General features: G+C 46.2%; 1 protein-coding gene across 2 annotated transcripts in view; it reads left to right on the forward strand.

The window, feature by feature from the left end:
* Positions 1-15,153, forward strand: part of TFR2 (transferrin receptor 2) — a 131,304-nt gene that overhangs the window by 81,439 nt on the left and 34,712 nt on the right. For both annotated transcript variants that reach the window (XM_066593946.1, XM_066593947.1), the window contains 2 exons: positions 1,941-2,063; positions 2,137-2,214. In XM_066593946.1, coding sequence (XP_066450043.1) covers positions 1,941-2,063; positions 2,137-2,214 — 201 coding nt within the window. The remainder of the gene's footprint in view (positions 1-1,940; positions 2,064-2,136; positions 2,215-15,153) is intronic.

Genomic DNA, 15,153 nt, shown 5'->3' on the forward strand with positions numbered 1-15,153 from the left:
ACTCCTCCCCCTTAATCGTACAGACCCGCAGTGTGCGCTGTACTCCTCCCCCTTAATCGTACAGACCTGTAGTGTGCGCTGTACTCCTCCCCCTTAATCGTACAGACCCGCAGTGTGCACTATACTCCTCACCCTTAACCGTATAGACCCGCAGTGTGCGCTGTACTCCTCCCCCTTAACCATATAGACCCGCAGTGCGCTGTACTCCTCCCCCTAATCATATGGACCCGCAGTGCACGTACTCCTCCCCCTTAATCGTACAGACCTGAAGTATGCACTGTACTCCTCCCCCTTAATCGTACAGACCCGCAGTGTGCGCTGTACTCCTCCCCCTTAATCATACAGACCCGCAGTGTGCGCTGTACTCCTCACACTTAACCATATAGACCCGCAGTGTGCACTATACTCCTCACCCTTAACCGTATAGACCCGCAGTGTGCGCTGTACTCCTCCCCCTTAACCATATAGACCCGCAGTGCGCTGTACTCCTCCCCCTAATCATATGGACCCGCAGTGCACGTACTCCTCCCCCTTAATCGTACAGACCCGAAGTATGCACTGTACTCCTCCCCCTTAATCGTACAGACCCGCAGTGTGCGCTGTACTCCTCCCCCTTAATCATACAGACCCGCAGTGTGTGCTGTACTCCTCACACTTAACCATATAGACCCGCAGTGTGCACTGTACTCCTCACCCTTAACCATATAGACCCACAGAGTGCACTGTACTCCTCACCCTTAACCATATAGACCCACAGTGTGCACTGTACTCCTCACCCTTAACCATATAGACCCACAGAGTGCACTGTATTCCTCACCCGTAGCCATATAGACCCGCAGTGTGCACTGTATTCCTCACCCTTAACCATATAGACCCGCAGTGTGCACTATACTCCTCACCCTTAATCATACGGACCCGCAGTGTGCGCTGTACTCCTCCCCCTTAATCATATGGACCCGCAGTGTGCGCTGTACTCCTCACCCTTAACCATATAGACCCGCAGTGTGCACTATACTCCTCACTCTTAATCATACGGACCCGCAGTGTGCGCTGTACTCCTCCCCCTTAATCGTACAGACCCACAGTGTGCGCTGTACTCCTCCCCCTTAACCGTAAGGACCCGCAGTGTGCGCTGTACTCCTCCCCCTTAACCGTATGGACCCGCAGCGTGCGCTGTACTCCTCCCCCTTAACCGTATGGAACCACAGTGTGCTCTGTACTCCTCCCCCTTAACCGTATAGACCCGCAGTGTGCGCTGTACTCCTCCCCCTTAACCGTATGAACCCGCAGTGTGCGCTGTATTCCTCCCTGTTAATCGCACAGACCCACAGTGTGCGCTGTACTCCTCCCACTTAACCGTAGGGACCCGCAATGTGCTCTGTACTCCTCCCCCTTAACCGTATGGACCCGCAGTGTGCGCTGTACTCCTCCCCCTTAACCGTATGGACCCGCAGTGTGCGCTGTATTCCTCCCTGTTAATCGCACAGACCCAAAGTGTGCACTGTACTCCTCCCCCTTAATGATACGGATCCGCAGTGTGCGCTGTACTCTTCCCTGTTAATCGTATGGACCCATAGTGTGCACTGTACTCCTCCCCCTTAATGCTACGGACCCGCAGTGTGCGCTGTACTCCTCCCCCTTAACCATAGAAATAAATAAAATCTTGGTATTTGTATAGCGCTAACTTATTACGCAGCGCTTTCAGGTAATTATTACTTATTATAGACCTGCAGTGTGCGCTGTACCCCTCCCCCTTAAGCATACGGACCCGCAGTGTGCGCTGTACTCCTCCCCATAATCATATGGACCCGCAGTGCGTTGTACTCCTCCCTGTTAATCGTACAGACCCGCAGTGTGCGCTGTACTCCTCCCCCATAGGGGGCGCTGTGGCAGCCATAGTTATATTCATGTTTTGGACTGTTCTCCACCACTGCATACAGGGAGGACTGGTGTACGTGAATTTTGGGCGGCGAGAGGACTTCCAGATGCTGAGGAGCTGGAATATCGTGGTGGCGGGTTCCCTGGTCATTGTACGCGCAGGGTTAATAAGCTTCGCAGAGAAGGTGAGCAGCACAACATGGGGGGCCCCGGGTCCACACGTAACTTTCATCAATGTACACCCTCCATCTCCTGCAGGTCTACAATGCTGAGGCAGCTGGAGCGCTGGGGGTGCTGATATTCCCATACTATGCGGAGACCCCCGTATATGGACATGTGAGTAGTGGTGAGCCCCTGCTGGGCATCTCTCCTATATCTGCTCTTCTGATTGGCCCTGCAGAGCATCTACTCTGTAACTTGCTTTTCATATTCCTCTGCCTCTGAACATACAGTTGCAAGAAAAGTAAGTGAACCCTTTGGAATTTTCTGGGTTTCTGCACTGGCTACTAATTGAATGTGGTTAATTAAAGGCAGAGAAACGTCGCCCCCTGGTGTCTCACTGTGGGATGAAGTTGGTTGGACACAGCAGGTAATTGCAGTGAGATGGTGAGTGAAGAGGGATCTACAGCTTATTACATAGGGGGTCACTTACTTTCCTCCTGTACTGTGGATGATGGGCGGTACAGCTGTGTGTTATTAGTTACATTACATAGGGGGTCACTTACTTTCCTCCTGTACTGGGGATGATGGGTGGTACAGCTGTGTGTTATTAGTTACATTACATAGGGGGTCACTTACTTTCCTCCTGTACTGTGGATGATGGGCGGTACAGCTGTGTGTTATTAGTTATATTACATAGGGGGTCACTTACTTTCCTCCTGTACTGTGGATGATGGGTGGTACAGCTGTGTGTTATTAGTTACATTACATAGGGGGTCACTTACTTTCCTCCTACACTGTGGATGATGGGTGGTACAGCTGTGTGTTATTAGTTACATTACATAGGGGTCACTTACTTTCCTCCTGTACTGTGGATGATGGGCGGTACAGCTGTGTGTTATTAGTTATATTACATAGGGGGTCACTTACTTTCCTCCTGTACTGTGGATGATGGGTGGTACAGCTGTGTGTTATTAGTTACATTACATAGGGGGTCACTTACTTTCCTCCTGTACTGTGGATGATGGGCGGTACAGCTGTGTGTTATTAGTTATATTACATAGGGGGTCACTTACTTTCCTCCTGTACTGTGGATGATGGGTGGTACAGCTGTGTGTTATTGGTTACATTACATAGGGGGTCACTTACTTTCCCCCTGTACTGTGGATGATGGGTGGTACAGCTGTGTGTTATTAGTTACATTACATAGGGGGTCACTTACTTTCCTCCTGTACTGTGGATGATGGGCGGTACAGCTGTGTGTTATTAGTTACATTACATAGGGGGTCACTTACTTTCCTCCTGTACTGTGGATGATGGGAGGTACAGCTGTATGTTATTGGTTACATTACATAGGGGGGTCAGTTACTTTCCTCCTGTACTGTGGATGATGGGCGGTACAGCTGTATGTTATTAGTTACATTACATAGGGGGTCACTTACTTTCCTCCTGTACTGTGGATGATGGGCGGTACAGCTGTGTGTTATTAGTTACATTACATAGGGGGTCACTTACTTTCCTCCTGTACTGTGGATGATGGGTGGTACAGCTGTGTGTTATTAGTTACATTACATAGGGGGTCACTTACTTTCCTCCTGTACTGTGGATGATGGGCGGTACAGCTGTGTGTTATTAGTTACATTACATAGGGGGTCACTTACTTTCCTCCTGTACTGTGGATGATGGGCGGTACAGCTGTGTGTTATTAGTTACATTACATAGGGGGTCACTTACTTTCCTCCTGTACTGTGGATGATGGGCGGTACAGCTGTGTGTTATTAGTTACATTACATAGGGGGTCACTTACTTTCCTCCTGTACTGTGGATGATGGGCGGTACAGCTGTGTTATTAGTTACATTACATAGGGGGGTCAGTTACTTTCCTCCTGTACTGTGGATGATGGGCGGTACAGCTGTATGTTATTAGTTACATTACATAGGGGGTCACTTACTTTCCTCCTGTACTGTGGATGATGGGCGGTACAGCTGTGTGTTATTAGTTACATTACATAGGGGGTCACTTACTTTCCTCCTGTACTGTGGATGATGGGTGGTACAGCTGTGTGTTATTAGTTACATTACATAGGGGGTCACTTACTTTCCTCCTGTACTGTGGATGATGGGCGGTACAGCTGTGTGTTATTAGCTACATTACATAGGGGGTCACTTACTTTCCTCCTGTACTGTGGGGGATGGGCAGTACAGCTGTGTGTTATTAGTTACATTACATAGGAGGTCACTTACTTTCCTCCTGCACTGTGGATGATGGGTGGTACAGCTGTGTGTTGTTATTACATTACATAGGGGTTCACTTACTTTCCTCCTGCACTGTGGATGATGGGCGGTACAGCTGTGTGTTATTAGTCACATTACATAGGGGGTCACTTACTTTCCTCCTGCACTGTGGATGATGGGCGGTACAGCTGTGTGTTATTAGTCACATTACATAGGGGGTCACTTACTTTCCTCCTGTACTGTGGATGATGGGTGGTACAGCTGTGTGTTATTAGTTACATTACATAGGGGGTCACTTACTTTCCTCCTGTACTGTGGATGATGGGCGGTACAGCTGTGTGTTATTAGTTACATTACATAGGGGGTCACTTACTTTCCTCCTGTACTGTGGATGATGGGCGGTACAGCTGTGTGTTATTAGTTACATTACATAGGGGGTCACTTACTTTCCTCCTGTACTGTGGATGATGGGTGGTACAGCTGTGTGTTATTAGTTACATTACATAGGGGGTCACTTACTTTCCTCCTGTACTGTGGATGATGAGCGGTACAGCTGTGTGTTATTAGTTACATTACATAGGGGGGTCACTTACTTTCCTCCTGTACTGTGGATGATGGGTGGTACAGCTGTGTGTTATTAGTTACATTACATAGGGGGTCACTTACTTTCCTCCTACACTGTGGATGATGGGTGGTACAGCTGTGTGTTATTAGTTACATTACATAGGGGTCACTTACTTTCCTCCTGTACTGTGGATGATGGGCGGTACAGCTGTGTGTTATTAGTTATATTACATAGGGGGTCACTTACTTTCCTCCTGTACTGTGGATGATGGGTGGTACAGCTGTGTGTTATTAGTTACATTACATAGGGGGTCACTTACTTTCCTCCTGTACTGTGGATGATGGGCGGTACAGCTGTGTGTTATTAGTTATATTACATAGGGGGTCACTTACTTTCCTCCTGTACTGTGGATGATGGGTGGTACAGCTGTGTGTTATTGGTTACATTACATAGGGGGTCACTTACTTTCCCCCTGTACTGTGGATGATGGGTGGTACAGCTGTGTGTTATTAGTTACATTACATAGGGGGTCACTTACTTTCCTCCTGTACTGTGGATGATGGGCGGTACAGCTGTGTGTTATTAGTTACATTACATAGGGGGTCACTTACTTTCCTCCTGTACTGTGGATGATGGGAGGTACAGCTGTATGTTATTGGTTACATTACATAGGGGGGTCAGTTACTTTCCTCCTGTACTGTGGATGATGGGCGGTACAGCTGTATGTTATTAGTTACATTACATAGGGGGTCACTTACTTTCCTCCTGTACTGTGGATGATGGGCGGTACAGCTGTGTGTTATTAGTTACATTACATAGGGGGTCACTTACTTTCCTCCTGTACTGTGGATGATGGGTGGTACAGCTGTGTGTTATTAGTTACATTACATAGGGGGTCACTTACTTTCCTCCTGTACTGTGGATGATGGGCGGTACAGCTGTGTGTTATTAGTTACATTACATAGGGGGTCACTTACTTTCCTCCTGTACTGTGGATGATGGGCGGTACAGCTGTGTGTTATTAGTTACATTACATAGGGGGTCACTTACTTTCCTCCTGTACTGTGGATGATGGGCGGTACAGCTGTGTGTTATTAGTTACATTACATAGGGGGTCACTTACTTTCCTCCTGTACTGTGGATGATGGGCGGTACAGCTGTGTTATTAGTTACATTACATAGGGGGGTCAGTTACTTTCCTCCTGTACTGTGGATGATGGGCGGTACAGCTGTATGTTATTAGTTACATTACATAGGGGGTCACTTACTTTCCTCCTGTACTGTGGATGATGGGCGGTACAGCTGTGTGTTATTAGTTACATTACATAGGGGGTCACTTACTTTCCTCCTGTACTGTGGATGATGGGTGGTACAGCTGTGTGTTATTAGTTACATTACATAGGGGGTCACTTACTTTCCTCCTGTACTGTGGATGATGGGCGGTACAGCTGTGTGTTATTAGTTACATTACATAGGGGGTCACTTACTTTCCTCCTGTACTGTGGGGGATGGGCAGTACAGCTGTGTGTTATTAGTTACATTACATAGGAGGTCACTTACTTTCCTCCTGCACTGTGGATGATGGGTGGTACAGCTGTGTGTTGTTATTACATTACATAGGGGTTCACTTACTTTCCTCCTGCACTGTGGATGATGGGCGGTACAGCTGTGTGTTATTAGTCACATTACATAGGGGGTCACTTACTTTCCTCCTGCACTGTGGATGATGGGCGGTACAGCTGTGTGTTATTAGTCACATTACATAGGGGGTCACTTACTTTCCTCCTGTACTGTGGATGATGGGTGGTACAGCTGTGTGTTATTAGTTACATTACATAGGGGGTCACTTACTTTCCTCCTGTACTGTGGATGATGGGCGGTACAGCTGTGTGTTATTAGTTACATTACATAGGGGGTCACTTACTTTCCTCCTGTACTGTGGATGATGGGTGGTACAGCTGTGTGTTATTAGTTACATTACATAGGGGGTCACTTACTTTCCTCCTGTACTGTGGATGATGGGCGGTACAGCTGTGTGTTATTAGTTACATTACATAGGGGGTCACTTACTTTCCTCCTGTACTGTGGATGATGGGTGGTACAGCTGTGTGTTATTAGTTACATTACATAGGGGGTCACTTACTTTCCTCCTGTACTGTGGATGATGAGCGGTACAGCTGTGTGTTATTAGTTACATTACATAGGGGGGTCACTTACTTTCCTCCTGTACTGTGGATGATGGGTGGTACAGCTGTGTGTTATTAGTTACATTACATAGGGGGTCACTTACTTTCCTCCTGCACTGTGGATGATGGGCGGTACAGCTGTGTGTTATTAGTTACATTACATAGGGGGTCACTTACTTTCCTCCTGTACTGTGGATGATGGGCGGTACAGCTGTATGTTATTAGTTACATTACATAGGGGGTCACTTACTTTCCTCCTGTACTGTGGATGATGGGTGGTACAGCTGTGTGTTATTGGTTACATTACATAGGGGGTCACTTACTTTCCTCCTGTACTGTGGATGATGGGCAGTACAGCTGTGTTATTAGTTACATTACATAGGGGGTCACTTACTTTCCCCCTGTACTGTGGATGATGGGTGGTACGGCTGTGTGTTATTAGTTACATTACATAGGGGGTCACTTACTTTCCTCCTGTACTGTCGATGATGGGTGGTACAGCTGTGTGTTATTAGTTACATTACATAGGGGGTCACTTACTTTCCTCCTGTACTGTGGATGATGGGCGGTACAGCTGTGTGTTATTAGTTACATTACATAGGGGGTCACTTACTTTCCCCCTGTACTGTGGATGATGGGCGGTACAGCTGTGTGTTATTAGTTACATTACATAAGGGGTCACTTACTTTCCTCCTGTACTGTGGATGATGGGCGATACAGCTGTGTGTTATTAGTTACATTACATAGGGGGTCACTTACTTTCCTCCTGTACTGTGGATGATGGGCGGTACAGCTGTGTGTTATTAGTTACATTACATAGGGGGTCACTTACTTTCCCCCTGTACTGTGGATGATGGGCGGTACAGCTGTGTGTTATTAGTTACATTACATAGGGGTCACTTACTTTCCTCCTGTACTGTGGATGATGGGTGGTACAGCTGTGTGTTATTAGTTACATTACATAGGGGGTCACTTACTTTCCTCCTGTACTGTGGATGATGGGCGGTACAGCTGTGTGTTATTAGTTACATTACATAGGGGGTCACTTACTTTCCTCCTGTACTGTGGATGATGGGTGGTACAGCTGTGTGTTATTAGTTACATTACATAGGGGGTCACTTACTTTCCTCCTGTACTGTGGATGATGGGCGGTACAGCTGTGTGTTATTAGTTACATTACATAGGGGGTCACTTACTTTCCTCCTGTACTGTGGATGATGGGCGGTACAGCTGTGTGTTATTAGTTACATTACATAGGGGGTCACTTACTTTCCTCCTGTACTGTGGATGATGGGCGGTACAGCTGTGTGTTATTAGTTACATTACATAAGGGGTCACTTACTTTCCTCCTGTACTGTGGATTATGGGTGGTACAGCTGTGTGTTATTAGTTATATTACATAGGGGGTCACTTACTTTCCTCCTGCACTGTAGATAGTGGGCGGTACAGCTGTATGTTATTGGTTACATTACATAGGGGGTCACTTACTTTCCTCCTGTACTGTGGATGATGGGTGGTACAGCTGTGTGTTATTAGTTACATTACATAGGGGGTCACTTACTTTCCCCCTGTACTGTGGATGATGGGCGGTACAGCTGTGTGTTATTAGTTACATTACATAGGGGGTCACTTACTTTCCTCCTGTACTGTGGATGATGGGCGGTACAGCTATGTGTTATTAGTTACATTACATAGGGGGTCACTTACTTTCCTCCTGTACTGTAGATGATGGGCGGTACAGCTGTGTGTTATTAGTTACATTACATAGGGGGTCACTTACTTTCCTCCTGTACTGTGGATGATGGGCGGTACAGCTGTGTGTTATTAGTTACATTACATAGGGGGTCACTTACTTTCCTCCTGTACTGTGGATGATGGGTGGTACAGCTGTGTGTTATTAGTTACATTACATAGGGGGTCACTTACTTTCCTCCTGTACTGTGGATGATGGGTGGTACAGCTATGTGTTATTAGTTACATTACATAGGGGGTCACTTACGTTCCTCCTGTACTGTGGATGATGGGTGGTACAGCTGTGTGTTATTAGTTACATTACATAGGGGGTCACTTACTTTCCTCCTGTACTGTGGATGATGGGCGGTACAGCTGTGTGTTATTAGTTACATTACATAGGGGGTCACTTACGTTCCTCCTGTACTGTGGATGATGGGTGGTACAGCTGTGTGTTATTAGTTACATTACATAGGGGGTCACTTACTTTCCTCCTGTACTGTGGATGATGGGCGGTACAGATATGTTATTAGTTACATTACATAGGGGGTCACTTACTTTCCTCCTGCACTGTGGATGATGGGCGGTACAGCTGTGTGTTGTTAGTTACATTACATAGGGGGTCACTTACTTTCCTCTTACTGTGTGGATGATGGGCGGTACAGCTGTATGTTATTAGTTACATTACATAGGGGGTCACTTACTTTCCTCCTGCACTGTGGATGATGGGCGGTACAGCTGTGTGTTATTAGTTACATTACATAGGGGGTCACTTACTTTCCTCCTGTACTGTGGATGATGGGCGGTACAGCTGTGTGTTATTAGTTACATTACATAGGGGGTCACTTACTTTCCTCCTGTACTGTGGATGATGGGCGGTACAGCTGTGTGTTATTAGTTACATTACATAGGGGGTCACTTACTTTCCTCCTGTACTGTGGATGATGGGCGGTACAGCTGTGTGTTATTAGTTACATTACATAGGGGGTCACTTACTTTCCTCCTGTACTGTGGATGATGGGCGGTACAGCTGTGTGTTATTAGTTACATTACATAGGGGGTCACTTACTTTCCTCCTGTACTGGGGATGATGGGCGGTACAGCTGTGTGTTATTAGTTACATTACATAGGGGGTCACTTACTTTCCTCCTGTACTGTGGATGATGGGCGGTACAGCTGTGTGTTATTAGTTACATTACATAGGGGGTCACTTACTTTCCCCCTGTACTGTGGATGATGGGCGGTACAGCTGTGTGTTATTAGTTACATTACATAAGGGGTCACTTACTTTCCTCCTGTACTGTGGATGATGGGCGGTACAGCTGTGTGTTATTAGTTACATTACATAGGGGGTCACTTACTTTCCTCCTGTACTGTGGATGATGAGCGGTACAGCTGTGTGTTATTAGTTACATTACATAGGGGGTCACTTACTTTCCTCCTGTACTGTGGATGATGGGCGGTACAGCTGTGTGTTATTAGTTACATTACATAGGGGGTCACTTACTTTCCTCCTGTACTGTGGATGATGGGAGGTACAGCTGTGTGTTATTAGTTACATTACATAGGGGGTCACTTACTTTCCCCCTGTACTGTGGATGATGGGCGGTACAGCTGTGTGTTATTTGTTACATTACATAGGGGGTCACTTACTTTCCTCCTGTACTGTGGATGATGGGCGGTACAGCTGTGTGTTATTAGTTATATTACATAGGGGGTCACTTACTTTCCTCTTACTGTGTGGATGATGGGCGGTACAGCTGTGTGTTATTAGTTACATTACATAGGGGGGTCACTTACTTTCCTCCTGCACTGTGGATGATGGGTGGTACAGCTGTGTGTTATTAGTTACATTACATAGGGGGTCACTTACTTTACTCCTATACTGTGGATGATGGGTGGTACAGCTGTGTGTTATTAGTTACATTACATAGGGGGTCACTTACTTTCCTCCTGTACTGTGGATGATGGGTGGTACAGCTGTGTGTTATTAGTTACATTACATAGGGGGTCACTTACTTTCCCCCTGTACTGTGGATGATGGGCGGTACAGCTGTGTGTTATTAGTTACATTACATAAGGGGTCACTTACTTTCCTCCTGTACTGTGGATGATGGGCGGTACAGCTCTGTGTTATTAGTTACATTACATAGGGGGTCACTTACTTTCCCCCTGTACTGTGGATGATGGGCGGTACAGCTGTGTGTTATTAGTTACATTACATAGGGGGGTCACTTACTTTCCTCCTGCACTGTGGATGATGGGTGGTACAGCTGTGTGTTATTAGTTTCATTACATAGGGGGTCACTTACTTTACTCCTATACTGTGGATGATGGGTGGTACAGCTGTGTGTTATTAGTTACATTACATAGGGGGTCACTTACTTTCCTCCTGCACTGTGGATGATGGGCGGTACAGCTGTGTGTTATTAGTTACATTACATAGGGGGTCACTTACTTTCCTCCTGTACTGTGGATGATGGGCGGTACAGCTGTGTGTTATTAGTTACATTACATAGGGGGTCACTTACTTTCCTCCTGTACTGTGGATGATGGGCGGTACAGCTGTGTGTTATTAGTTACATTACATAGGGGGGTCACTTACTTTCCTCCTGCACTGTGGATGATGGGTGGTACAGCTGTGTGTTATTAGTTACATTACATAGGGGGTCACTTACTTTACTCCTATACTGTGGATGATGGGCAGTACAGCTGTGTGTTATTAGTTACATTACATAGGGGGTCACTTACTTTCCTCCTGTACTGTGGATGATGGGCGGTACAGCTGTGTGTTATTAGTTACATTACATAGGGGGTCACTTACTTTCCTCCTGTACTGTGGATGATGGGTGGTACAGCTGTGTGTTATTAGTTACATTACATAGGGGGTCACTTACTTTCCCCCTGTACTGTGGATGATGGGCGGTACAGCTGTGTGTTATTAGTTACATTACATAGGGGGTCACTTACTTTCCTCCTGTACTGTGGATGATGGGTGGTACAGCTGTGTGTTATTAGTTACATTACATAGGGGGTCACTTACTTTCCTCCTGTACTGTGGATGATGGGCGGTACAGCTGTGTGTTATTAGTTACATTACATAGGGGGTCACTTACTTTCCTCCTGCACTGTGGATGATGGGTGGTACAGCTGTGTTATTCGTTACATTACATTGGGGTCACATACTTTCCTCCTGTACTGTGGATGATGGGCGGTACAGCTGTGTGTTATTAGTTACATTACATAGGGGGTCACTTACTTTCCTCCTGTACTGTGGATGATGGGCGGTACAGCTGTGTGTTATTAGTTACATTACATAGGGGGTCACTTACTTTCCCCCTGTACTGTGGATGATGGGTGGTACAGCTGTGTGTTATTAGTTACATTACATAGGGGGTCACTTACTTTCCTCCTGTACTGTGGATGATGGGCGGTACAGCTGTGCGTTAGTAATTACATTACATAGGGGTTCACTTACTTTCCTCCTGTACTGTGGATGATGGGCGGCACAGCTGTGTTATTAGTTACATTACATAGGGGGTCACTTACTTTCCTCCTGTACTGTGGATGATGGGCGGTACAGCTGTGTGTTATTAGTTACATTACATAGGGGGTCACTTACTTTCCTCCTGCACTGTGGATGATGGGCGGTACAGCTGTGTGTTATTAGTTACATTACATAGGGGGTCACTTACTTTCCTCCTGTACTGTGGATGATGAGCGGTACAGCTGTGTGTTATTAGTTACATTACATAGGGGGTCACTTACTTTCCCCCTGTACTGTGGATGATGGGCGGTACAGCTGTGTGTTATTAGTTACATTACATAGGGGGTCACTTACTTTCCTCCTGTACTGTGGATGATGGGCGGTACAGCTGTGTGTTATTAGTTACATTACATAGGGGGTCACTTACTTTCCTCCTGTACTGTGGATGATGGGTGGTACAGCTGTGTGTTATTAGTTACATTACATAGGGGGTCACTTACTTTCCTCCTGCACTGTGGATGATGGGCGGTACAGCTGTGTGTTATTAGTTACATTACATAGGGGGTCACTTACTTTCCTCCTGTACTGTGGATGATGGGCGGTACAGCTGTGTGTTATTAGTTACATTACATAGGGGGTCACTTACTTTCCTCCTGTACTGGGGATGATGGGTGGTACAGCTGTGTGTTATTAGTTACATTACATAGGGGGTCACTTACTTTCCTCCTGTACTGTGGATGATGGGCGGTACAGCTGTGTGTTATTAGTTACATTACATAGGGGGTCACTTACTTTCCTCCTGTACTGGGGATGATGGGTGGTACAGCTGTGTGTTATTAGTTACATTACATAGGGGGTCACTTACTTTCCTCCTGTACTGTGGATGATGGGCGGTACAGCTGTGTGTTATTAGTTACATTACATAGGGGGTCACTTACTTTCCTCCTGTACTGTGGATGATGGGCGGTACAGCTGTGTGTTATTAGTTACATTACATAGGGGGTCACTTACTTTCCTCCTGCACTGTGGATGATGGGCGGTACAGCTATGTGTTATTAGTTACATTACATAGGGGGTCACTTACTTTCCTCCTGTACTGTGGATGATGGGTGGTACAGCTGTGTGTTATTAGTTACATTACATAGGGGGGTCACTTACTTTCCCCCTGTACTGTGGATGATGGGTGGTACAGCTGTGTGTTATTAGTTACATTACATAGGGGGTCACTTACTTTCCTCCTGTACTGTGGATGATGGGCGGTACAGCTGTGTGTTATTAGTTACATTACATAGGGGGTCACTTACTTTCCTCCTGTACTGTGGATGATGGGCGGTACAGCTGTGTGTTATTAGTTACATTACATAGGGGGTCACTTACTTTCCTCCTGTACTGTGGATGATGGGCGGTACAGCTGTGTGTTATTAGTTACATTACATAGGGGGTCACTTACTTTCCTCCTGTACTGTGGATGATGGGCGGTACAGCTGTGTGTTGTTAGTTACATTACATAGGGGGTCACTTACTTTCCTCCTGTACTGTGGATGATGGGCGGTACAGCTGTGTGTTATTAGTTACATTACATAGGGGGTCACTTACTTTCCTCCTGTACTGTGGATGATGGGCGGTACAGTTGTGTGTTATTAGTTACATTACATAGGGGGTCACTTACTTTCCCCCTGCACTGTGGATGATGGGCGGTACAGCTGTGTGTTATTAGTTACATTACATAGGGGGTCACTTACTTTCCCCCTGCACTGTGGATGATGAGCGGTACAGCTGTGTGTTATTAGTTACATTACATAGGGGGTCACTTACTTTCCTCCTGTACTGTGGATGATGGGTGGTACAGCTGTGTGTTATTAGTTACATTACATAGGGGTTCACTTACTTTCCCCCTGTACTGTGGATGATGGGCGGTACAGCTGTGTGTTATTAGTTACATTACATAGGGGGTCACTTACTTTCCTCCTGTACTGTGGATGATGGGCGGTACAGCTTTGTGTTATTAGTTACATTACATAGGGGGTCACTTACTTTCCTCCTGTACTGTGGATGATGGGCGGTACAGCTGTGTGTTATTAGTTACATTACATAGGGGGTCACTTACTTTCCTCCTGTACTGTGGATGATGGGCGGTACAGCTTTGTGTTATTAGTTACATTTCATAGGGGGTCACTTACTTTCCTCCTGTACTGTGGATGATGGGCGGTACAGCTGTGTGTTATTAGTTACATTACATAGGGGGTCACTTACTTTCCCCCTGTACTGTGGATGATGGGCGGTACAGCTGTGTGTTATTAGTTACATTACATAGGGGGTCACTTACTTTCCCCCTGTACTGTGGATGATGGATGGTACAGCTGTGTGTTATTAGTTACATTACATAGGGGGTCACTTACTTTCCTCCTGTACTGTGGATGATGGGCGGTACAGCTGTGTGTTATTGGTTACATTACATAGGGGTCACTTACTTTCCTCCTGTACTGTGGATGATGGGTGGTACAGCTGTGTGTTATTAGTTATATTACATAGGGGGTCACTTACTTTCCCCCTGCACTGTGGATGATGGGTGGTACAGCTGTGTGTTATTAGTTACATTACATAGGGGGTCACTTACTTTCCTCCTGTACTGTGGATGATGGGTGGTACAGCTGTGTGTTATTTGTTACATTACATAGGGGGTCACTTACTTTCCTCCTGTACTGTGGATGATGGGCGGTACAGCTGTGTGTTATTAGTTATATTACATAGGGGGTCACTTACTTTCCTCTTACTCTGTGGATGATGGGCGGTACAGCTGTGTGTTATTAGTTACATTACATAGGGGGTCACTTACTTTCCTCTTACTGTGTGGATGATGGGCGGTACAGCTGTATGTTATTAGTTACATTACATAGGGGGTCACTTACTTT

Source organism: Eleutherodactylus coqui, chromosome 2, assembly GCF_035609145.1.
Source record: "Eleutherodactylus coqui strain aEleCoq1 chromosome 2, aEleCoq1.hap1, whole genome shotgun sequence".
Classification (NCBI taxonomy): domain Eukaryota; kingdom Metazoa; phylum Chordata; class Amphibia; order Anura; family Eleutherodactylidae; genus Eleutherodactylus; species Eleutherodactylus coqui.